The sequence below is a fragment of the Pectinophora gossypiella genome, chromosome 3 (assembly GCF_024362695.1).
Source record: "Pectinophora gossypiella chromosome 3, ilPecGoss1.1, whole genome shotgun sequence".
Classification (NCBI taxonomy): Eukaryota; Metazoa; Arthropoda; class Insecta; order Lepidoptera; family Gelechiidae; genus Pectinophora; species Pectinophora gossypiella.
In genome coordinates this window covers 2,357,872-2,380,385 of record NC_065406.1, presented here as the reverse complement: position 1 = coordinate 2,380,385, position 22,514 = coordinate 2,357,872, and the positions used below count along the sequence as shown (strand labels likewise).

The window sequence follows — 22,514 nt, the reverse complement described above, 5'->3', positions numbered from 1 at the left end:
TCTTTTCTATCTAACATTACGTAATATTATTCTTTATGATTATGGTATATGTACGATGTTGAAAGATCCTCTTGAGTGGATTTCGTCACGTTTACACCCCCCGATTATTTTCAATTTATGAATAACATTATAACCTACCTTCTTTCACTGTTAACAATGTATTTTCGTCTACCCTCTTTTATCTTCTAAACTGCATACACCTTCTAGTCTTTAGATAATCAAATAGTTGCATGTTGAATGTCTACTGGACAAGACACTCCGTAATAATAAAAAATAATAATAAGATAATTAAATATGTTGTGTTGTGATTGTGGTTTGGTTTAGCCTGTACTCGTATTGGGTCGGCTTTCCCTTCGCGGGTTGGAAGGTCAGACGTGCAGTAAAAAACCGGACTTTTCAAATCTTCAGGAAAAATGACAAATCTTAACGCTGCAACTGCTCCTGGCGCAGATGCTAATTTGTGAAGGTGATGTGTATGGCAAATGTGAACGCAGCTACAAATTGGGGAGGATCTAATACTAACAGTGGTAAGTTCAATCGAAACATTTTCAAAACGCATGACCGAAGCTTACTATATACCTATATTCTCAATAGCGTACTTTCCAACTAGTCAAATCAGTTAATTTTTACTAAACGTCAAAACCCTGTGTTTACAGTAATAAAAATGCTTTACCTAGCCCTGTTTCCGAAAAAGGACTACTACTCTAACACAATTTATAACAGTCAACATTAATCTAGCCTCATTCACTAATAAAAATATTAACTTTAATCATATGCGTATTTGCTCTTCCAACACCATCAGGCGCTTTATATTTAAAGGAGATCATCGGCTCTCCATACTTTGGCCGGCCCAAATTCGAAAGTGCCGGCCAGAGAAAAAAAATGTGTCGAACCTTTCGAGTACATTGCTGTGAACATTTTTTACTATGACACCAAACGTGTATGACCATTAGTTTGGCTGTAATTGGATTTTAAAAATCTCGATTTTTCATACATTTTGTAAAAAAAAATATTATGTCCGTTGGGAATAAAAGGGATACAGGCGTATTACAAAGGACCGTTAGAACATTTATTAGTATGGCGCCAAACTTCTATGACCATTATTTTGACGTTTATTGGACTTTCCGTTTTGGTTAATATGTTAAAATGCCGGCCATCGAATTAAATACGTCAAATCTGTCTACTTAATAGTTGCTTCTCAATATTTTTTAATATGACACCAAATATCTATGACCATTATTTTGACTTTTATTGGAATTTACGTTTTAGTTCAAATGTGAAAAGTGCCGACCACCAAAAATACCATGTTGAGAGTATCGAGTAGATGCCTGTTAACATTTTTTTCTATAGCGCCAAACGTGTATGACCATTAGTTTGCATTTTATTGTATTTTAAAAATCTTGATTTCTTTTTTGTTTTGTTTAAAAATAAAGTGCTTTAGGCAAAACTTGCGGTACGGCGGATTACAAAGGACCTTTAGAACATTTAATAATCTAGCGCAAAACATTTTTGACCATTATTTTGACTTTTATTCGTCTCTCTTTCCGTTTTGGTTCAAATGGGAAAATGTCAGCCAGCGAAACAAAATAAGTCAAATCTTTTGGTAAACGACTTGAAACGTATTTTTTTACTATATTACCAAATATCGACTTTGGCTTTTATTAGACTTTTTAAAAAAATCTTTTTTTTATATACATTTTAACAATGACAATAAGCAGAGCTTTCCCTATGACTAGTTATTAGTCAGATAAATACTTTGTGTTTTTGTTTTGTGTGTTGTTAGGTGAACTTCTATATTAATACTATCTGATTTTAGATATGACGTTGGCTGTAGTTTTTGCATTCGACTCAAGGTTACGGCCTAAGTTTAGGTCGAATTATGGTATTGATTCATCTTGACCGTAGATGGTTACCACCCTCCAAAGATAAGCTTGCCATCTAGTGACGTATTTTGGCATGACGTCTGAAGTAGCTGTTAGGGAAGACAGGAGTCGGGCAGTTGTACTTTGCATGTATGCCGATCACAATGTCCTGGTGCTACTCGGCCGACATAGCATCGTAACTCACTTTTCTTTAAAAAAAAAATAAGCTTCTAAAGCGTGTATCACCATCAGGTGAGATAGTGGTCAAACGAAAACCTATTTTTGATTAATAAAAATGTGTCCAAAGACGACCACGATATTACGCCTTTACCTGCATTATCGCCAGATAAAACGTTTTTCGCCAAAGTGTAGGTATCTATGAAAACTCCAGATTTTTGAGAAATCTAATTGAGTTCAAAATAGTGGTCATAGACGTTTAATGTCATAGTAATAAACATTCTGACGATCCTTTAAATAACGCGCCTGTCATATTTTATTTTATAACAAAATAAATCAAGAATCGAGATTTTAAAAATCCAACAACAGCCAAACTAATGGTCATACACGTTTATTGTCATACTGAATAATGTTTACAGGTATCTTCTCGATAGTTTTGATATGTGTTTTTGCTGACCGGCACTTTTCACTTAGAAACTAAAACGTAAAGTCCAATAAAAGCCAAAATAATGGTCATAGACGTTTGGTGCCATAATAATAAATGGTCAAAGGGATAAGTTTTAACGGGATATACCAATATTGTTTCTTGGCCGGCACTTCACATTTTCACCAAAATGTATGAAAAATACAAGTTTATTTTTTAATTCGAATAAAAACAGAAATATTGACGCTACGGCTTTGGTGCCATAGTAATAAATGCTCAGATGGATAAGTTCTAAGGATATATACCATTATTGTTACTTGGCCGGCACTTTACATTTTCACCAAAAATGTATGAAACATACAGTTCTTTTAATTCGAATAAAACCGAAGATATTGACCCTACAGCTTTGGTGTCATAGTAATAAATACTCAGACGGATAAGGTCTAACGGAATATAGCAAAATTATTTTTTGGCCGGCACTTTGACTACTGGGCCGAAATCCGATGATCTCCTTTCGATATCTTTTTTACCGTGATACTTACAAATTAAACGTTTATAAAGTTTAAAGACACCAATTGGCACCAACTGTTGGCGCAATAATAATTTAGTTTCTACAAGTAGTTTCGACACTACAGAATTGTAACCGGCCATCCAAACGTCAGATTGACCGGGCACCCTTAAATGTTATAATTTGGCAAGAATACCGCGGCACCAACTCTATAGTAATAGGCACTAAGTGACACTAATAGGGCACCAATGCTTAGGCGTAATTTCTACTTGATATGAGGCGAGTGACCGGTAATTCTGACGCTCACAATTAGAAGGTTAAACAAAGGCAATTTTATACAGCGCCATCTACATTTTCCCCTGATTGTCCAAAAGTAAGTTGATCCGTTCTTCGGGAGTTCTTCGGGAGGCTCGTAAAGGTGTTGGGCCCGGTTACTATATACTTACTAATATAAGAACGTAGTCGTTACATAAGTCATGTCAGGGGCCTACGGCGGCTCAAAAATAACCTTGATACCTGAAAAGTCCCTCTCAGCCACGCCTCCGTGACGCATCAGACTCGACGGGTTGGGTAGTGTAATAGCATAAAATAAGGAATAATACTACGTATAGAATGGCAACTCTCCGCTCCCCACCAGCGCCTGAACTAGGTTTACCTCACCCCCCTCGAACATAGTTGAGACTTAAATCGTATGACGTCAGACGTCACACACACAGACGCGCGTTTACCATAACGTCAATGTGTAGTCTGTGTAAAACGGGGTTGTTAGTATGAAGTGTCCGGTGGTAATAGGATCTTAATATCAACAGCAATGTCAGTCCGAGGAGATGTGACCGTCGGCTGGGTGGCGATGTTGGTGGCGATGTCGCTGGTGACCATCTGTACCATCGTCGGCAACGCGCTCATGCTGGCAGCGGTGCGGCGTGCGAAGCGTGCGCCTGCGCACTACGCGCTTACTAGCCTTCTAACAGCCGATTTGCTGGTGGGAGTCTGCGTGCTACCGCTCGCAGCTGCTAGGGAACTGTTCGTGTTCCATTTACGTAAGTGTTTTTTTTTTCATGTAATCCCTAATAAGATTGGTAGACCCACTAGTAAATAAAAACAACTTCCTTTTTTATGTGTGAACGAAATATTTACAGACCCAAAATTCCACTTGATATTAACTCAGAATAATGAGCTGAATCAGCCTCCTCAGTATTCGTTACGATGTCACTTACACCCTGTACAAGTACATAATTGGTAGCCATACAAGTAGGTATGGGTGTTAGTGACACCGTAACGAATACTGAGGGGGATGATTCAGACCATGATTCTGAGTTGATATCAAGTGGATTATTTTCCGTTACATGATTTTGCGACGGAAAATTCCACTTGATATCTACTCAGAATCATGGCCTGAATCAACCCTCAAAGTTTTCGTTACGATGTCACTAACACCCTGTATGTTAGGGACATATTAAGTGCACCTCTTAAAATGCTTCTGACTTTGAGTACTTAATATACGAAATTCACCTAAAAAAAAACAGATATAAAAATGTGACTTGTCCCTGGCAAATAAGAAATACGTTTATTTTACTGCCTTATTCATTGAGGGTGTTGTCGATTATGTGTTTCGGCAATTAAACTCGTTTACTTTCACTTGTATTATCATTTATTTGGTATTTACTATTTAATATAATATTACAGAAATCTTATCGTGTTTGCGGGGTTCGGAGCAGCCCGGTCTCAAAAAAAAAAAGACAATTGTCATCCGTCAGTCTGACAATCTATATTTTTTTTTTTTTTATAAATGCTAGTGTTGCCACTACAACTAATTCACAACATCCTCTAAACCACGAAATAAGAAAGGAATAAGTAGGCAACTCCGAACCATTGTCAATAACAAACAATAAAAAAAACCACTGCAGAATATGACGAAATAAGACCCATTTTACAATTAACAATTCAAGTCTAGATTACAATACAAAATTGAAATTGTCAAAAATATATTAAATTACAAATTGTAATACATCAGTACAAAGTTATCAAAACAATAGCTACAAGTACATTGTAACATGTTAAGTAAAGGTAAACAAATCAACCATCCTAAGAGGTTACGTCATACAAAAGAAAAGCTAGTGCAACATGTCTTCCTATGCTGAAATAGAACTTTACATATTACACTATTCTACGTCACAATTGTTAAAATAAACAAATCTCACAATGTGTTTGTACTGAATTACAAATCTATAGCATTCAAATTATTCATTATTAAGTCATTAGGTCATTATTCGTTTGTAAACATGTCATAAATTTTCCCAATAGGCTAACCATTCGAAATTAAAGATCATACACATAATATAAATGTCAGATTCTCCAAATTCACTCGTCACGTAGACAATTCAAGAACAAAAACCACTGGCACAGTCCAAATTCACCAAATTTGTTATTTACCAAATTTATAGGCAAGTCAATATGCTTATTACACATTAGAAAGGGATCTACATACCACATATTCAGTCCAAAAATCTGCGTGGGAGCTTAACGACTCTACCGTGTCTTGTAGTGGTAGACGAGGGGTGTGACTCATCACCCACTGTTATCGCGGGTGTCTCGTCAATGTGAGAGTTTGCAGTTGGGTCTAGAACACAGCTAGATCCAGCCCGCAAGTCAGCACTGTCGGGCTCACCTTGCTTAGGGACAGTAGGTGTATGCCACTCGTCAGTGACTGCCGACAATTCTAATGGGTAGAGGCGTTGACAACTTCTTATCTTCTCTCCCATCGCAGTCTGTACTTTCGCGACTCTTGTTATGCCGTCGTTACCTGTAACCAATTCTTTTATTATGCCAAGAGGCCAATAGAGACGACCTGCATCAGTCTGTATCAAGACAACGTCGCCTACCGACGGGAATTTCGACTTACCTTTGTTCTTGCTAATAAGTAACGAAATATATTCATTTCTAAATCTCTGTCGAAACTCCGTCCGCAGGGTCTGCAGGTAGCGCAATCTGATGTTCATATTGTGAGCATCGATTACGTCTAAATCAGGTGTCTCTGCCGTGGATAGTCCCTGTAAAAATAAAGCGGGTGTCAAGGGGCGTGGCGTGTCGTCGTCTGTAGCTATATACGTCAAGGGACGGTTATTCATAACCGACTCACATTCACATAGCAGGGTGGTCAGCTCTATCCATGATAATGACGCTTTTCCCAATATCCGACGTAGCATTTCCTTCATGACGCGCACCAGACGTTCCCACCATCCTCCCCACCAAGGAGAAGCGGGCGGGATGAACTTCCATTTTATCGGCTGTGGTAGTACGGCTGTGGTAACTTCGACTTCCTTCCAATCCACATTATTTAACAAGTTAGCAGTACCTTGAAAATTTGTTCCATTGTCCGTGTATATGACTTGTATTCGTCCTCTTCGAGCAATGAATCTTCGTAGTGCCATTATGAAGCTGTTTGTTGACAATGACTCCACTAGTTCGAGGTGTACTGCTCTATATGTCGCACACGTGAATAGAGCGATCCAACATTTCGTCTGATTTCGTAGAACCAACGGTCCCGCAAAATCTATGCCTGTAGTCTGGAAGGCCGTCACACTTTCCACTCTGTCTGTGGGCAGGGGTGCCTCTGGAACTTCGTAATGTTTACATTTGTACTTCTTGCAGATGACACATTCTGAAACAACTCTTTTTGCGAGACGTCTTATGCCTAAAACCCAGAATTCATTTCTGATGCTAGACATTAAAGTCTGTGTCCCTGCGTGTTGTAGAATCTCGTGTCGCTGTCGTACGAACCGTCTCACGATTTCGTTTTTTCCAGATAACAGTATCGGGTTTACGAAATCTTTGTGTTCGTGACTTAGTTCCAGTCTTGTCTTGACTCTAAGTACACCGTCGCTGCCTTGTCGTGTCTTGAAGTTGTTTGGTAAATGTCCCCCGGCGAAATCCTCCTTCTGTAACAATTTAAATAATGTTTTTTCCGCATACACACACTCGTCGTTAGACAAGTCGCTAGCTACGGCAAATTGTCTCCTTACCTTAGGATTCCAACGAAGTAACCATGCTACCAATCTGATTATTTTGTTGTATTTTGAAAAATACAACAACCTCTTACTAAACAGAGGTTCAGTAACAGACATGTTTACGTGAGACTGTGATTTTTCTTCTTTTCTTACAATTTCTTCATTTGGTTTAGCCTGTATTGAACTTGATATGGGCCAGCAATCCTGCCTGTTACGCAACCACGTCGGTCCTTCCCACCAACGCTTCTCGAGCAGCGCATTTGCATTGCAACCGCGAGAAGGCAGGTCCGCAGGATTACAATCCCCCGATATATGATTCCATGAGTCTATATCTGAGTTTCTTGATATCTCTTTTACTCTATTGCTTACAAATGGTTTCCATTGACGCTGTTGTTTTACCCATGCAAGCACTACGGTCGAATCTGTCCAAAAATAAGAATTATAATTTGTTTCTGGTGTCATGAGTCCACTGTCAATGACCTCTCTGTACAGTCGCGAGGCTATCACAGCCCCCATCAACTCCAACCGTGGCAAAGACATCTTCTTATTCGCTGGGGCGATTCTGCTTTTAGCTATTATGAGTTGTACATGCACCTTGCCTTCCTGTTCAGTCCGCAGGTATACACAGGCCGCATATGCGTCTTCACTTGCATCTGAAAAAGTGTGGATGCTATTATTACACTTCTTAATTGGTGCTGCTGTTAACCGTCTAGGTATTTTGCATTTCTTTAGTAGATGTATTGTACTTTGCCATATCTTGAATTCACGTGCTAGCTCTGGACATATTTCTTCATCCCAGTCGAATTTTCTTTTCCATACTTTTTGGAGTAGGCGCTTAGGTACAACTGTCGCCGGGCAGACGATTCCTAGAGGGTCGAAAATTTGCTGTGTCACGGACAGTAAATATCTCTTTGTGATTTTTCCTTTATAGTTTTCATTAGAATTGATGTTACAGCATAAAGTGTCCTCTTCGGTATTCCACGTTAATCCCAGCACGTGGGTGTCTTTCACAGCTCCTTCCATTCTTTCAGGAGCAGTAACCCAGCCACGTAGGTCGAATTTCGCCATCGCCATTATTTCTCTCGACTGTGAAATGAAGTTATCACGTTGTGTTATTGTATCAAAACTGGCTGTACAGTTGTCCACATAAAAGGACTCTTTTAACTTTTGAACTGTTTCTCTATACTTGTTACCACAGTTATCTAAATGGAAATTAATTGTGGCAGCCAAAAGAAAGGGACTACAGTTCACCCCAAACATAACTCTATTATGTTGATAAGTAACTACTTCTTGCTGCATTTCAAAATCCTTCCACCACAAGAATTTTAAATACTTTCTGTCATTCTTCGAGACTGAGATTTGTAAGAAAGCCTTAGCTATGTCTGCAATCGCTCCATAAGCTCCTCTTCTAAATAAAATTAACAGCTTAGGTATGAGTTCAATAAGGTTAATGCCTTTATCTATGCAGTCATTCAGAGACAAACCTTTACAGTCTTTAGCCGACGCATCGAACACGGGTCGTAACATCGTGGTCGTGCTAGACGGCTTTATGACAGTGTGGTGAGGAATGTAGTGGCCTTCATTCTTATTGTCCACTATCACTTCTTCAATGATACCTTCTCTCTGCCATGTTTTAAAAACATCAGAATATGATTGAAGGTTACCTGTTTTTATAAGTTTTCTCGTAGTGCTCTGCAGTCGTTTTTGCGCTACGTCGTAGTTTGCGTCAGGCTCTGGACACCCTTCCTTCCATAACAGAGATACTTCATAGCGGCCATCTTCATTTACTGAAATATTATTATTAAAACATTTTAATATTTCTGCTTTGATCACTTCTTTTTCCTGTTTTTCATAGGGGTCTCTAATGCCTAACAGCTCAATATTCCATAAATTACAAATATCTGATTGTGACACGTATGACACACTGACATTGTTCACGGTGGAATCATTCATTTGTGTAGGTCCTTGTATTGTCCATCCTAATTTTGTCTCCACTGCTAGCAAGCTTTTATTAATGGAAAACAAATTATTTGTCATTATGGACCCAAAGTAATCTGAACCTATCAAAAGCCCTATTTCAATGTTCTTGTCATTGATCTGAATATTATGGCTTTTTAATTCTTGCAACAAAGTTGCATCATCCTTTATACTAGGTAGGCTCCCACACAAGTTTGGTTGCTCCAGTACTAACATCTGAAAAGAGAATGAGTTATCTATATTACTTACGTTTAACTTTCTCTGATTGTAGACTCGAGCGGGTCCCGTGGTACCTCCGAACAATGTGTGTTTAATGTTTTCTGTTCCTACCTTCTCTAGCTTCAATTCTTTTGCTACCGAACTCTTGACGTACGACCTTTGCGAACCGCTGTCCAACAACGCTCTAACTTTCATGTTTCTCCCGTTATAGCTGACTGTTACTATCAATGTCTGTAAAAAAGTTTCATTATGTTTAGTAAACAGGGTACTTTCTGTTTTATGTACGTTGGGACACAGGATTACATTATGTCTCTTATGGCAAGACAAACATTTTGTAAATGTTTTGCATTTATTTGCTAAATGACCCTTCTTGAGACAGATAAAACAAAAACCAGATTTTTTGATGCTGTTCATTTTCTCCTCCAACGTCATGCTGTTTGCCTTTGTACACTGAAAGATAACATGATTATTTTTGCCACATAAGCAACACAATATAATATCTTTACCTTGTGTATGCCTTTCTTTGCTTACATTGGAGACAATGCACGCCGCCGTTGGAATTAATTCTTGGTTCGTGTTCTGTTGAGATGTTGTCATATCTGTAAAAGTGTAATTAGCCCTTGCCATACGGATATTTTCCTCGGATTCAACCTCACGTTTAAGAAAATCTAGAAGATGTGCCAGTCGTTTTGTAGATAAATTTGACCTATTATATGCAATCAAAATGTTTTCTGGTATTATGGATTCCACAATTGGATATAAAATTACCTCATATTTATCTTTGGTTACATTTAAAGAATCTAAGGCCAATATATAAGTAGACAATTTGTCATATAACGTTAACAAGTCAAATTTAAAGGTTTTCGAACTTGATATTAAATTTAAAAGTTCCCTAATGTAAACTTGTATCAGTACCTCTTCTTTTGCAAACCTATCCTTCAATTCTTCAATTGCTTTTATGTAGTTGGCTGCCGATGATGGAAAGCTGCTGACTAACATTTTTGCCTTAGAGCCCTCCTTCAGCCCTTGTAGCAGGTATTGGAATTTGTCTTCAGGTTGCAATGTGTTCGATTCATGTATCTTCTTAAATTGACCCCAGAACGCAATCCACTTGCGTGGGTCATCATCAAATTTTAATAATTCAATTTTTGGTAAATTTAAATTTGACGTAGTTGTTTCCTTAGTGAATTTCGATTGGATTAATTTATCCATTTTATACTTAAGTGTTAGGTAGATTTTCCTAAAGTTTGCTGCTTGGTCACACTCTTCGTTATAAACGTGTTCGTCGCCATCTATCATTTTTTCCGCAATCACGTTGTCTAACATTTTTATTTTTTCTGTACATTCTTTCAAATATTCGTATTCTATAATCGCCGATGATATTTCCGTGTTTTTGATATAGTCTTCGAGTTTTTTCGATGTCCTTGTGAATTGTCTTCTCATTTGATCACGTTCCTTTGTCTTGGAATCTACCTTGGAATCCATATTGTAATTTGCAGATTAGAAAATTCCTTCGGTCGCCAATTGTTGTCGATTATGTGTTTCGGCAATTAAACTCGTTTACTTTCACTTGTATTATCATTTATTTGGTATTTACTATTTAATATAATATTACAGAAATCTTATCGTGTTTGCGGGGTTCGGAGCAGCCCGGTCTCAAAAAAAAAAAGACAATTGTCATCCGTCAGTCTGACAATCTATATTTTTTTTTTTTTTATAAATGCTAGTGTTGCCACTACAACTAATTCACAACAGAGGGACCTTCCAGGCTATTAAAAAAAATAGATGGCGCTGTACGGATTCTACGTAATACTTACCTATTTTCTCATTGCTCGGGTAAATAACATAACATAAACAGCCTATTATACGTCCCACTACTGGGCACAGGCCTCCCCTCATTCAACCGGAGGGGGTATGGAGCTCGGGTAAATAATTATTCAAAAATATGTATAATGTCATGCCAGAGGCATGTATAAAATAATTGTTGCTTGATATTTGGATCAGATTCATCATCATCATCATTGGCCTTATACGTCTGTTTCAGACGATTTATGACGTCATTGCCTCGAAGAAATGCACTTTCTTCTTTCTTTCTTTTTTTTTCTTCTTTTTTTCTTTCTTGGATCAGATTATGTAAAGAATAATGTTGCTAAGTACATATATTGCTTCTCTTTTTTTATCAGAATAATATTACTGTTAGATTTTAGCCGCTGAGAAGTTACTCCCTAATATGTCCCTAATTAGGCAGGGTCCCTAATCAGCGTTAGGCTCACGATCTGGAGGTCCGGGTTCGATTCCCGATGGGGACATTGTCGAAATCACTTTATGAGACTGTCCTTTAAATTGTTTGGTAAGGACTTTTCAGGTTTGAATCACCTGATTGTCCGAAAAAGTAATATGATTCCGTGCTTCGAAGGGCATGTTAAGCCGTTGGTCCCGGCTATTAGCCGTAAAAAAACACCTCCACCAACCCGCATTGGAGCAGCGTGGTGGAGTATGCTCCATACCCCCTCCGGTTGATTGAGGGGAGGCCTGTGCCCAGCAGTGGGACGTATATAGGCAGTTTATGTATGTCCCTAATTGTTTTTGTTTCACGTACAGCTTGGGTGTTATGTGCGCTTTGGAGTACATTGGACGTTTTATGCTGTACGGCGTCTATTCTATCTCTGTGCGCGTTGGGCTGGGAGCGATGGTGGGGAATCACTGCCCCATTGGCTGCGTCCCGCAGGTAGGTCTATAATTTTTTTTGGGAACATGGCCTGGAAACTCCCTTATTTTCATCAACTAGTAACGGCCTCCGTGGTCCAGTGGTTGAGCGTTGGGCTCACGATCCGGAGGTCCCGGGTTCGAATCCCGGTAGGGACATATCACAAAAATCACTTTGTGATCCCTAGTTTGGTTAGAACATTACAGGCTAATCATCTGATTGTCCAAAAAGTAAGATGATCCGTGCTTCGGAAGGCACGTTAAGCCGTTGGTCCCGGTTACTACTTACCGATGTAAGTATGTAGTCGTTACACGAGCCATGTCAGGGGCCTTTGGCGGCTCAGTAATAACCCTGACACCAGTGTTGATGAGGTTGGTATTCCACCTCACAACCCACACGATAAGAAGAAGAATCAACTAGTAGAAGGCGATTTCGGCTATACCGTTGATCTAACAGATAGCTCGGTGAAGCGTGGTTACTTGGTTCACCTTGAGATTGATATTCCTCTCATTAGCACAATTGGGTAGTTTCTTAAAGATAAATTGTGAAATTCTGTTTACTAAATACAGACAAATCTTAGGGTGACAAAAAACGTTTTCTTTTTTCTATTTAAGTATTTAACTTATTTATGAATTTTAATAAAGACAAATATGTAATAATATGTGCGACATTTTGTCACGTTTTTCTATGACGTCACAGGTTGCTTTTTCATACAAATTCCATAGCAATTTCGTGCTTTGACGTTTAGTAAAAAGTAACTGTTTTGACTAGTTGGAAACTAACTACCCTATTCGTCTATAAAAGCAATACTTTCTACTATTTGACATTTGTCGACGTTGCGCACTTATTTTTCTTTGCGTAAATGTCAAATTGCAATAGTGCTTTTTTAAATGAATGGCTTCAATGTAAGTAAGTACTTAATGGTGCTAATTCCTGCAGATGCCATCTTATTTTATTTTAAGTTATACCTGTCGTTTTCTTATCCGTTGAAAAAGAAAGGGACGGGTAATCGACAGACATAAAATTTATGGAATACACGTCAATTTTAAGCAGAAATCTAAAACAACCGTCTCAATTTTTTACATAGGCCAAAACCCGACAGAATTAAGTAGACAGCACGTCAAACGGATTGCATACCAGCCTATTTCATTCATTTTAACATTAACTTGTTGACAATCATCCACTCTTTCCTTTTCGGCAAATAAGAAAATGACTGGTATAACTTAAAATAAAATTAGGAGGTGTCTGCAGGAAACGGAGCCAATGTTTATCTTTCATAAAGAAACAAAATTCGTTTATTTAAGTACAATTAAAACCACCAATTCGTTTGGTCATCCACCTAACAACCCACACGATAGAAAAAGGTTGACTATATATCTGGTGTCTCAGGGCAAAACGTGTTCGTGTGCTGGTGGCAATCCTGTGGCCCCTCTCGGTCATCATCGCTCTGCCCACCGGGTTCATCCCCTCGCAAAAGCATTACCTGGCTGGGGAGGTGCCCAAAGCCTGCGAAGTTAATACTAATATTGTGTGAGTATGCAACTGTACATGTCAGGCCAAGTAGTTAATGCCATCTGAGTGAACCCACAATGCTGCCCTCCCAAAGGCCGTAAGTGACATTTACATTTAGACATAGAATAAGGAATAATACTACGTATAGAACGGCAACTCTCCGCTCCCCACCAGCGTCTGAGCTAGGTTTACCTCAACCCCCATAGTTTAGTCTTCAATCGTATGGCGTCAGATATCACACACAGATGCGCGTGTATGATAATGTCAATGTGTCGGGTCTGTGTAAAACGAGGTTGTTTGTATGAAGTGACCGGGGTGTGATTTAGATACCATCGTACTGCGTTATAACTGCGTCGACCCATCTGATTGGTTTATTTTTATCTTATTTAGTTCCAGAGATACGGCAAACATTTAGAACAGGGTTTCCCAAATAGGTCTCGGCCCACTGGTGGGTCGACACACCAACTGACCGAGCCAACGGTTTGATAAAATGTTTGTTATTTAGAAGTCCATTATGCATATTGGTAACGGTTCTTTTCCCATTTGTCCGGCCAAGTAGTTAATGCTATTTGCAACAAATCTACAATAAGTCACATAAAAATACATAGATTTTGAGATTAGGTAGGTACTTGCGGGCGTGAGTAAGTTCCGATGTGTGTGTACGGTCACGAGCATTAATATGTATACACTTTGGTACCATGTTACATTAACTTTTTTGACAAATTGAACTGTAAGTCTCACTAAATGTCAAATATGTTAGTGCGACAGAGTCCTAAAGTGGGTACATTATATTGCTCATGACTGTAGAAATAAAAATTTCACAAAATGGCGTCTCAATCTATTTTTATTTCTTTTACAGCTACGTCTTTTCAAGTATATCCTTCTCATTCTACATTCCGACTTCTGTGATGGTGTTTTTCTACGCAATGATACTGAGGTCGCTGGCGTCGTCGCCGCCACTGCGCGCGCACCGCGGTAGATCACCTTGCGTACACGCAGCACAGAAGGTAGGAAGTTTTAACGGCAAACCAAAGAACAGTGGTTTTTTATAAAGCCATTTAAAAGAGACACTATATTAATAAGTCATAAACATATCACTTTATCACTTCTACTTTCACTTTATGTATAGAAAAAGGGTCATCATTTATATCCAAAAACAAAGATAAAAGATGCATGTGTCTGTTATCCATGAGATTAGAAGATTAAACGAAGAAAAATATTAACATCAACAACTAATATTAACTCTGTATATAATTACCTATAATTTCATAAAGAGTTTTTCTTTACACGTCTATTATCAACTTTACAATTGTGGATAACACACATTAATGTAACCTTTTAAGGCGCTGTTGTTATTCCAAATTAATAATGTAAATTATAGTATTTTATGCAACAGTTGTATAAGAAGGGTCAAAAAATGCGAGTGGCGTGAGTTGCGATGTGAGCCTTGGCGAACATCGCAATAAGAGACGCCACGAGCATTTTTTGACCTAGTTATACAACGTTGCATACAATACTTTTTCTACGACGACGTAATTTTAAATGAAACAAAAATTATACAAAGAAAAATTTTATTTATAAAAATGAAGATGTAAATTTTGAATGGTATTGTGTGATATGGTAATCAATAGTTCTTCATCCATTTTTCCTTTTTATTTTATACTTTTTAGTGTTTTGAAACGAAACACAAAAATTTTCCAATTTATTTTCCAACGCGCGGGAAAATGGCGGCAAATGTATACTTTTTTTATATAGTATATCTATGGCACCAAACAAAGTAAAGGTGCTGGCACCTTTCCAGGTCAAAAAAAAAACAACAACAATGCTTTTTTGGCGACATTATAGTACAGTTACACTTTGTAAACAATGCTTTTATAGGCCATAGAGCGTACACTTTTTCAAAGAGTTTAATTATGTAAGTATGTACTTATATTAGACTTTTTGGTTATTTAAATGCCAGATTAAAGTAGAGGAGTAGAAAATAGTATTTTATGCAACAGTTGTATAAGAAGGGTCAAAAAATGCGAGTGGCGTGAGTTGCGATGTGAGCCTTGGCGAACATCGCAATAAGAGACGCCACGAGCATTTTTTGACCTAGTTATACAACGTTGCATACAATACTTTTTCTACGACGACGTAATTTTAAACGAAACACAAAAATTTTCCAATTTATTTTCCAACGCGCGGGAAAATGGCGGCAAATGTATACTTTTTTTTATAGTATATCTATGGCACCAAACAAAGTAAAGGTGCCAGTTTCCAGGTCCAAAAAAAAAACAACAACAATGCTTTTTTGGCGACATTATAGTACAGTTACACTTTGTAAACAATGCTTTTATAGGCCATAGAGCGTACACTTTTTCAAAGAGTTTAATTATGTATGTACTTATATTAGACTTTTTGGTTATTTAAATGCCAGATTAAAGTAGAGGAGTAGAAAAAATTAATAATGTGTCATCTATATTGTTTTTGAGGAACATAGCCTGAAAAGTACCTCGATGCATTTTTGTATCTATTTAAATACTTTTTCAGGCGGGAAATTCTCCAAAATTAAAGGACAAGTGCCTTACACCAATCCCAGAAGGAAAACCCGTACAAAAATGTGTGTAAGTATCGATTGAAACATTTATCTTATTATGTAAGGCCTGTTCCTATAGCCTTAGCTGTTGCGCTATCCACGCACTAGGTTCGATTAATTCTTTCAAATATAATACTCTTTGACTACGCTCTGAGCTGAGGAACCCGCCTGGGACCCCTCAGGCCTATTGTTTTTTTTTTCGTACCGGAGAGAACTGTAGTTCTGAGGCAAGTCTACAAAAAAAAAGCAAACACTTACCCTTAACACTTTCTTGGACAGAACGTCTAATGACGTTCCGATTCCAAGTTGTCACACTCTCATACTATTTATTATGAACCATCAATGACCCATGATGTCCATGAAAGGGTTAACACGTTCACTGTGTATGAACCACATATGGGACACTAAATTTAAAATTCGTACGTGCATGTCCCATGTGTGGGTCACTAGGGAAATTACGACGGGAGACTTTTCAAATTGTTTTTTTTTCTTGCCAAGTTGTTAGACACAATAATGGCAAAAAAAACATACTTACATACATAAATTACATAAATTCCAATGTGTTTATCGAAACAATCTAGTACAATTTAGTAATTTGGCTGCCTAATATAAGGTCCCAGACAGCTCATCCCATGCATTCATATCTTCTAGATAATCACTAATCTTATAACCTTTTTACAAAGCTTCTGTTTAATTACTGTCTTAAAACTGTTTCGAAGGTAAATTCTGAATGTCAATGGGAATCTACACCAGAACATTTAAAAAGTTTAAAATTTAACATACATAAACATACATAAACTCACGCCCGTAATCCCTAATGGGGTGGGCAGAGCCACAAGTAATCAAAGACAACTTGCAGCCACTGTTGGTACGATGTCGTAAGCTGGATATGATGAACCTTATGGTGATAAGGGATCAGCCTATCGCCCATAACATTAGTCCATCATGTTAGATGACACAATCCCTCTGTCGGTTTTTACGACATGCCCGGGAAGACAAGCAGCTGAACGAAAAAATTTAAAGTTTTTACAAACTAAGTAACGTACCAAAATAAGTAACGTCGAAAAAAGATTCAATAAGTAACATTTATTTAGGTATTTATTTCATCTTACGCAGACCAAACTATTTTCATTACAAGCATGTTTCCCAAATACAATAAAGACTGGCTTGTGGAGAAATGCTTTTACAGCGTCAAAGAATATTTAAACTGTAAATTTTGATGCTTAATTTAGATTTAGATTTTTTGATTTTGGTGTTTTGTTATTTTAGTTTTAATATTTTATGAATATTGGTAGCTTAAGGTATTTTATTAGTAGTTATTATTTAATATATAGGCAGTAGTTAACGTTGTAACTTGTACCGTCCGCTCTTTCATTGTGTATGCTTGAAAAAGTAGAATTTGGTGATACCTACTATTTTTATGCACTGTTATCTGCAATGTACCTAACCTGAATTTATTTAATAAACGTTTATTATTATTATTATACCTACTTAACTCATCAATACGTCGGATTCCCAGATTCCTGACACCTAAACGCTTACATTTGGGCCTGCCTACTCCAATGGTGCCATCTCCTCTCCAAGCATCGTCACCACTGAAGACTTTAGGAACATTGTGAGTTTATGTTATTGTCATTGGATTATTATCTTCTCTCCTCTGCTGGATAGCTCACGCATCCTCTTATTTATAGTAAATACGACCACAAGTTGGGTCGTTGGTTGGAGCCGTGGTGAGTCCTATCTTTGGAAGGTACCGGGTGAGAGCCTTCAGCGCTCCCCATATGTCCGGCCAAGTAGTTAATGACATCTGCGGCAAATCTACAATAAGTCACGTCAGAAAATAATTACTTCGGAAGGAGTCATCTGCGCAGGAATACTTTTAGAGCATGTCGTCCAAACCGTATCCGGCGACGGCGACTAATAAATATCTATTCCGGGTCGTATTATGATTTTTTTTAAGTATAATTGATTGATTGATTGATAATTTCAGAAGCAGTATGGTCCCTCGTCAGCGACGGGCCACTCAAACTATAGTAATGTTGATGTCATTAATTCTGGTTTGCTGGACGCCATTCTTCATTATGCTGCCCATAGGTAAGTTGTGTTACCAATTAAGTACTTATTTTTTTAAGTATGTGCTCGTACCATTGTAATAAAAAATAAAATAAAAATAAAAAAATATATTTCTCCACTATTTTACAATATCAAAATTTGTGGACCTCCCAGTAAGCAATTTGATTATGCTCGTGTCGGGAGCGACCACGCTGCTTCCGAAGGTTACAATATAAAATACTTAAACTTAAAAATAAAATAAAGTGAAAAGAAATACAAAAAGTGAAATGAAAACAAAAATTTGGATGCATTATCAGCTACTTTAAACAGCAGGCTTTTTTAATGGGTATAAATAACAATTGCACACTGGTACTTTGTATTTTATTTTAAATGCTCTTCAAAAATGGCTGCTCACTTAATATTACCTAGTGCATATCACTAGACATTTGCATCCAAAGTATTTTGGGAATAAAATAATATATAAAGGTGATCGGCGATCCTGATGTTCAACTTAAAATGCGCCGACAGACTACGAGTGATTCACACATCATATCCAGACAGCAATAAACAATAATTACTATGTATATAACGATGAGCTCGGTGGCGCATCGGTAAACGCGCTCGGTCGGCGATTGTTGAAGTTAAGCAACTTTCGCAAAGGCCGGTCATAGGATGGGTGACCACAAAAAAAAATCATCTCGAGCTCCTCCGTGCTTCGGAAGGCACGTTAAGCTGTTGGTCCCAGCTGCATTAGCAGTCGTTAATAACCATCAATCCGCACTGGGCCCGCGTGATGGTTTAAGGGCCGATCTCCCTATCCATCCATAGGGAAGGCCCGTTAATGTGGGGTCGTTAATGGGCTGATGATGATTTAACATAGCTGACGAGAAGTATACTGTACTATAAGTACCTAAATACAACACTGCCTACCCCTCTGGAGATGCAGGCGTGACGTGATGCTATGTTTTGTTAGTATGTATATCTAAAAGGGACACTTTCCGCTCTTCACCGATACGTGCTTGACTATAACTTCTTCTATCGTGTGGGTTGTGAGGTGAATTACAAACCCCATTAACCCTGATGTCAGAGTTACTATTGAGCCACCAAAGGCCCCTGACATGGTTCATGTAACGACTACTTACTTACATCAGGAAATGGTAACCGGGACTAACGGCTTAACGTGCCTTCCGAAGCACAGATCATCTTACTTTTTGGATAATCAGGTGATCAGCCTGTTATACCCTAACCAATCTATAGTGACTGTAACTGTTTTGAAATATTATAAATATTATTTGTCACTAAGAAGTCATGTTTCTTAATAATACAAAGTTATGAAGTCACTCTGTTTTGTTTACCGGGTGAGAGCCCTCAGCGCTCCCCATTTGTCCGGCCAAGTAGTTAATGCGATCTGCGGCAAATCTCTGTTCTGTAAACTATGATCAAAGTTTTGTTAAATATAAATCTGATTCCAGATTCCCTGTGTGATTGCGTCTTGGACTCCACTTGGCAATGGTGCTCGTGGTTGGGTTACGCCAACTCTGCGTTAAATCCGCTAGTGTACGCGGCGGGATCGCCCAGTGTGCGCCGAGCCTTATCCGCTTCCCTACCCTTGACTCACTCGCGGTCAGTGGACTGATTCGTCTATGTGTCTAATGTCCAACGACCTAATAATGATTCTACCAGGTTAGTATTTAAATTATTAGTATGACAGATTTGTTCTTTTTTTATATAATTTACCACCCTATTGTTTTTGTCGCCTCATTACCCGACCAGGACTCGAACCCAGGTCCTCCAGCTTGGATGGTTATGAACAGACAATGTCAATAGCCATTATTTTGTAACTTGAATCCTAAGCGAATACATGACATTATTCTACAAGTTTAAGGTGTAGTGAAATCAAAATCAAAAATCATGTATTTCCATGCAGGATTATCAAAGAAAATTCTTATTGGAAATCAAAATTCAATTTAGAGGTAACTTCAAGTTATATGTGGTTATGTTCTACATTGTTTCTGATTCTTGAAGACACGTCCTAATTTAAATTTAAATTAAGTATATCTGTCATTTTCTAATCCGCCGAAAAGGAAAGAGCCCGATGATTGACAGCTGTCAGTTTTAAAATGAACGAATAAAATAGGCAATTTAAATAAAATTCAAAAAGTAGGTATAATTAATATAAAATAAAAACAAATAGCTATTGAAAATAAATAATATTTATTTACACACAATCAAATATGCTTGCGTACACTTCTTTGGCATAAAATCTACCCATTATGATTTCGAAATATATAAAAATTGCACTTGGAATACTGTTTCTAAGTAGTGGAAAATTATTATTATTTTATTATTATTATTTACGCTTATTTTCAATTCATAACAACAGACAACAATATTATTTTTATTATTTACAACTTACAATAAACTTTGAAATAAACTATCAACGACGTAACAACAACCTAAGACTAAATTTGTGCAATAAACTATATAAATTATTATTTTTTTGTTGAATTACTATTATTTATTATTTTTGTTTTATTATTCAGTGTACCGTATTGTAGGACTAGGTACTTTTACATACCTAGCTTAGGCTGAATATGATAGCTATAATAATTTCTACAAAGAATATGAACTTTCTTATTATTTTTTAAGATATATGTTCTTTTAAAAACCAAACTGAATTGTTCACCTCTTGTGTCAGGAAATCTCGGCGTTATGAGGTTAAAAGTTAGCTTTTGCTCCAGCCTAAGCTATGTTTGTAAAAAAATAAGTTAATATAATTTATGGGCTTTCGACTCTTTGATATACAAAGGCATCTTGTTCGCATCATAAAAGTGAACACATTTTAAAATCTGAAGCTCAAATCACTCATTATTCATTAAGCATCATTTTCATCTAACAAACAGGTATTTTATAGAGATTTTTGCATATTTTCGCCTATTTATATCCAGCTTGAACTCGTCTCGAAATATTCGGTTCTAGAACTACAAAATTATTATTTTGAAATTTCTCATGTGTTTTTTTCTAGATGATTTTCATACACGTTCACTGTGTATGAACCACATATGAGACAATACATTTGAAACTCATACGTGCACGTCCCATATGTGGGGCACTAGGAAAAATGGGAAAATCCGACGGGAGGCTTTCCAAATTGTTTTTCTTGTTATAGTGTATTTTTGTGGAAAAATAACATTGCATTGCAGGTGGATATGTAATTTTCAGTTACACAGTGAACGTGTTAAAATTAACCTTTTCTATATTTTTCCAGGTAATGGTGGTTTACAAGTCGAAATGGCGGCAACCACAAAATGGCGGGAAGAGAAACGCGCAGAAAATCGCACCCGCTCCGATTTAAGGCGTTATAATGGCCCACTCATATCAAAGCGCGGGCGCAGGTTCGTTGTGAATGGGGCCTTAGAGTGAGGCCACACGATGCGTTGTGGGTCCGTTACGACGACTTAGCAGTGACGCGTCGTCGTTCTATATAAATACTTAAATCCCGAAATTATAGCGTTGCGATGACGCAACGGAGCGGCAACGCCCGTAAGGCCTCTCTCTTAGGTGTTTGAAATAGCGATGGTTAATGTCTCAAAATGGCGACTGCAGACAAAATGGCGGCAACGATCACTGGAGGGCGGGAAAGTGTGCTTGCTCCACCAAAGTCTCTCGCGTCTGGTGAACACGTTTTACAAGTGCAACGTCCATTCAGGCAGTAACCGGGCTCATCTTCTTCCGAGACACATTCCTGAGGACAGAAATAAAATGTGATATTATATAGTCAGTAAGTACATTGTAGGATAATGTGTAATGATTTAAATATTTAATGTTAAGATGACTTTATATGGATGTTAGTTTAGGTTAGGTTTAAGTAGTTGAATTGAAATAAAAAAATATTTAGTAAAACTTTGGTTATTGTTCACAAAACAGAGTACATAACTTTTTATTACTTAGTTATGAAACTGTTATGTTAGGTACATACTTAGTAATAAAAAGTTATGTAGTTAAGTACTGTGTTTCGCGAACAACAACCAAAGTTTTGCTAAAATAAGATTCAGTGTAAGTATTAAATAGATTTTGTATGACAGGATATTTTAGATATAAAATAATGTTGTAAATATGTAAAAGAAAATATTATTGTATTCAAATATTCCACTTTTTTATTTGGGGTATCGTAGCATAGAAGTGGCATGGAAATTGCTGCACCGACAAGAGCGTGGCTCTTAAATTGATGATGAGCATAGAATAAATAATAATTAAGTGCGTATGGAACGGTAACTAGGTCTCTGCACGTATCAGGCGAGCGACCTCAGCCCCTTTGGGCCTTGCAGACTGCAGTGTCTCTAACGAGTGGCTGTCTACGGTAAGAATGCTTAGTCCGGCCAAGTAGTTAATGTTATAAGTAGCAAACCTACAATAAGTCACACCAAAAAAAAAGGTAAGAATGTAATTTTCGTGTAGTGTTCTGATTGGGGTGCCCAGTGTGTATAGTGA

The 22,514-nt window shown here is 37.5% G+C and overlaps 3 protein-coding genes across 13 annotated transcripts in view; 1 reads left to right on the top strand and 2 right to left on the bottom strand.

Annotated features, from left to right (window-relative positions):
• Positions 1–209: 209 nt before the first annotated feature.
• On the top strand, positions 210–22,170 carry LOC126380560 (tyramine/octopamine receptor-like). The gene is made up of 10 exons (XM_050030061.1): positions 210–527; positions 3,781–4,011; positions 11,776–11,902; positions 13,271–13,411; positions 14,253–14,400; positions 15,926–15,999; positions 17,491–17,586; positions 17,962–18,065; positions 19,496–19,706; positions 21,292–22,170. The coding sequence occupies exons 1-9, from the start codon at positions 470–472 to the stop codon at positions 19,657–19,659; spliced, it is 1,143 nt and encodes a 380-aa protein (XP_049886018.1). The 5' UTR covers positions 210–469; the 3' UTR covers positions 19,660–19,706; positions 21,292–22,170.
• Positions 4,571–10,842, bottom strand: LOC126380035 (uncharacterized). Of its 10 annotated transcripts, none has more exons than XM_050029154.1 (4): positions 9,681–10,842; positions 9,205–9,405; positions 8,643–8,765; positions 4,571–8,064 (listed from the first exon to the last, which is right to left on the bottom strand). In XM_050029154.1, the coding sequence occupies exon 4, from the start codon at positions 8,050–8,052 to the stop codon at positions 5,467–5,469; it is 2,586 nt and encodes an 861-aa protein (XP_049885111.1). In that variant the 5' UTR covers positions 8,053–8,064; positions 8,643–8,765; positions 9,205–9,405; positions 9,681–10,842; the 3' UTR covers positions 4,571–5,466. The 10 variants fall into 10 exon arrangements, 9 of the variants coding, with proteins under 9 accessions (XP_049885111.1, XP_049885137.1, XP_049885129.1 ...); XM_050029180.1 differs by having other exon boundaries at positions 9,286–9,405; XM_050029172.1 differs by having other exon boundaries at positions 8,643–9,405; positions 9,681–9,773; positions 10,090–10,842.
• The window catches only part of LOC126380682 (tenascin), a 47,348-nt gene continuing 45,052 nt past the window's right edge, over positions 20,219–22,514 (bottom strand). For both annotated transcript variants that reach the window (XM_050030258.1, XM_050030248.1), the window contains exon 8: positions 20,219–21,768. In XM_050030258.1, the coding sequence (XP_049886215.1) occupies positions 21,604–21,768 (165 nt within the window). In that variant the 3' untranslated portion in view covers positions 20,219–21,603. The remainder of the gene's footprint in view (positions 21,769–22,514) is intronic.

Excerpts from the sequence above, each read along its gene's own strand:
- LOC126380560 (XM_050030061.1), top strand. The coding sequence starts at position 470 with ATGTGTATGGCAAATGTGAACGCAGCTACAAATTGGGGAGGATCTAAT. Across the intron at positions 13,412-14,252 it reads GAAGTTAATACTAATATTGT|CTACGTCTTTTCAAGTATAT; the intron begins GTGAGTATGCAA and ends TTTCTTTTACAG. Across the intron at positions 16,000-17,490 it reads AAACCCGTACAAAAATGTGT|ATTCCTGACACCTAAACGCT; the intron begins GTAAGTATCGAT and ends TCGGATTCCCAG.
- LOC126380035 (XM_050029141.1), bottom strand. The coding sequence starts at position 8,505 with ATGTTACGACCCGTGTTCGATGCGTCGGCTAAAGACTGTAAAGGTTTG. Across the intron at positions 6,910-6,993 it reads TACTTCGTTGGAATCCTAAG|AAGGAGGATTTCGCCGGGGG; the intron begins GTAAGGAGACAA and ends AAATTGTTACAG.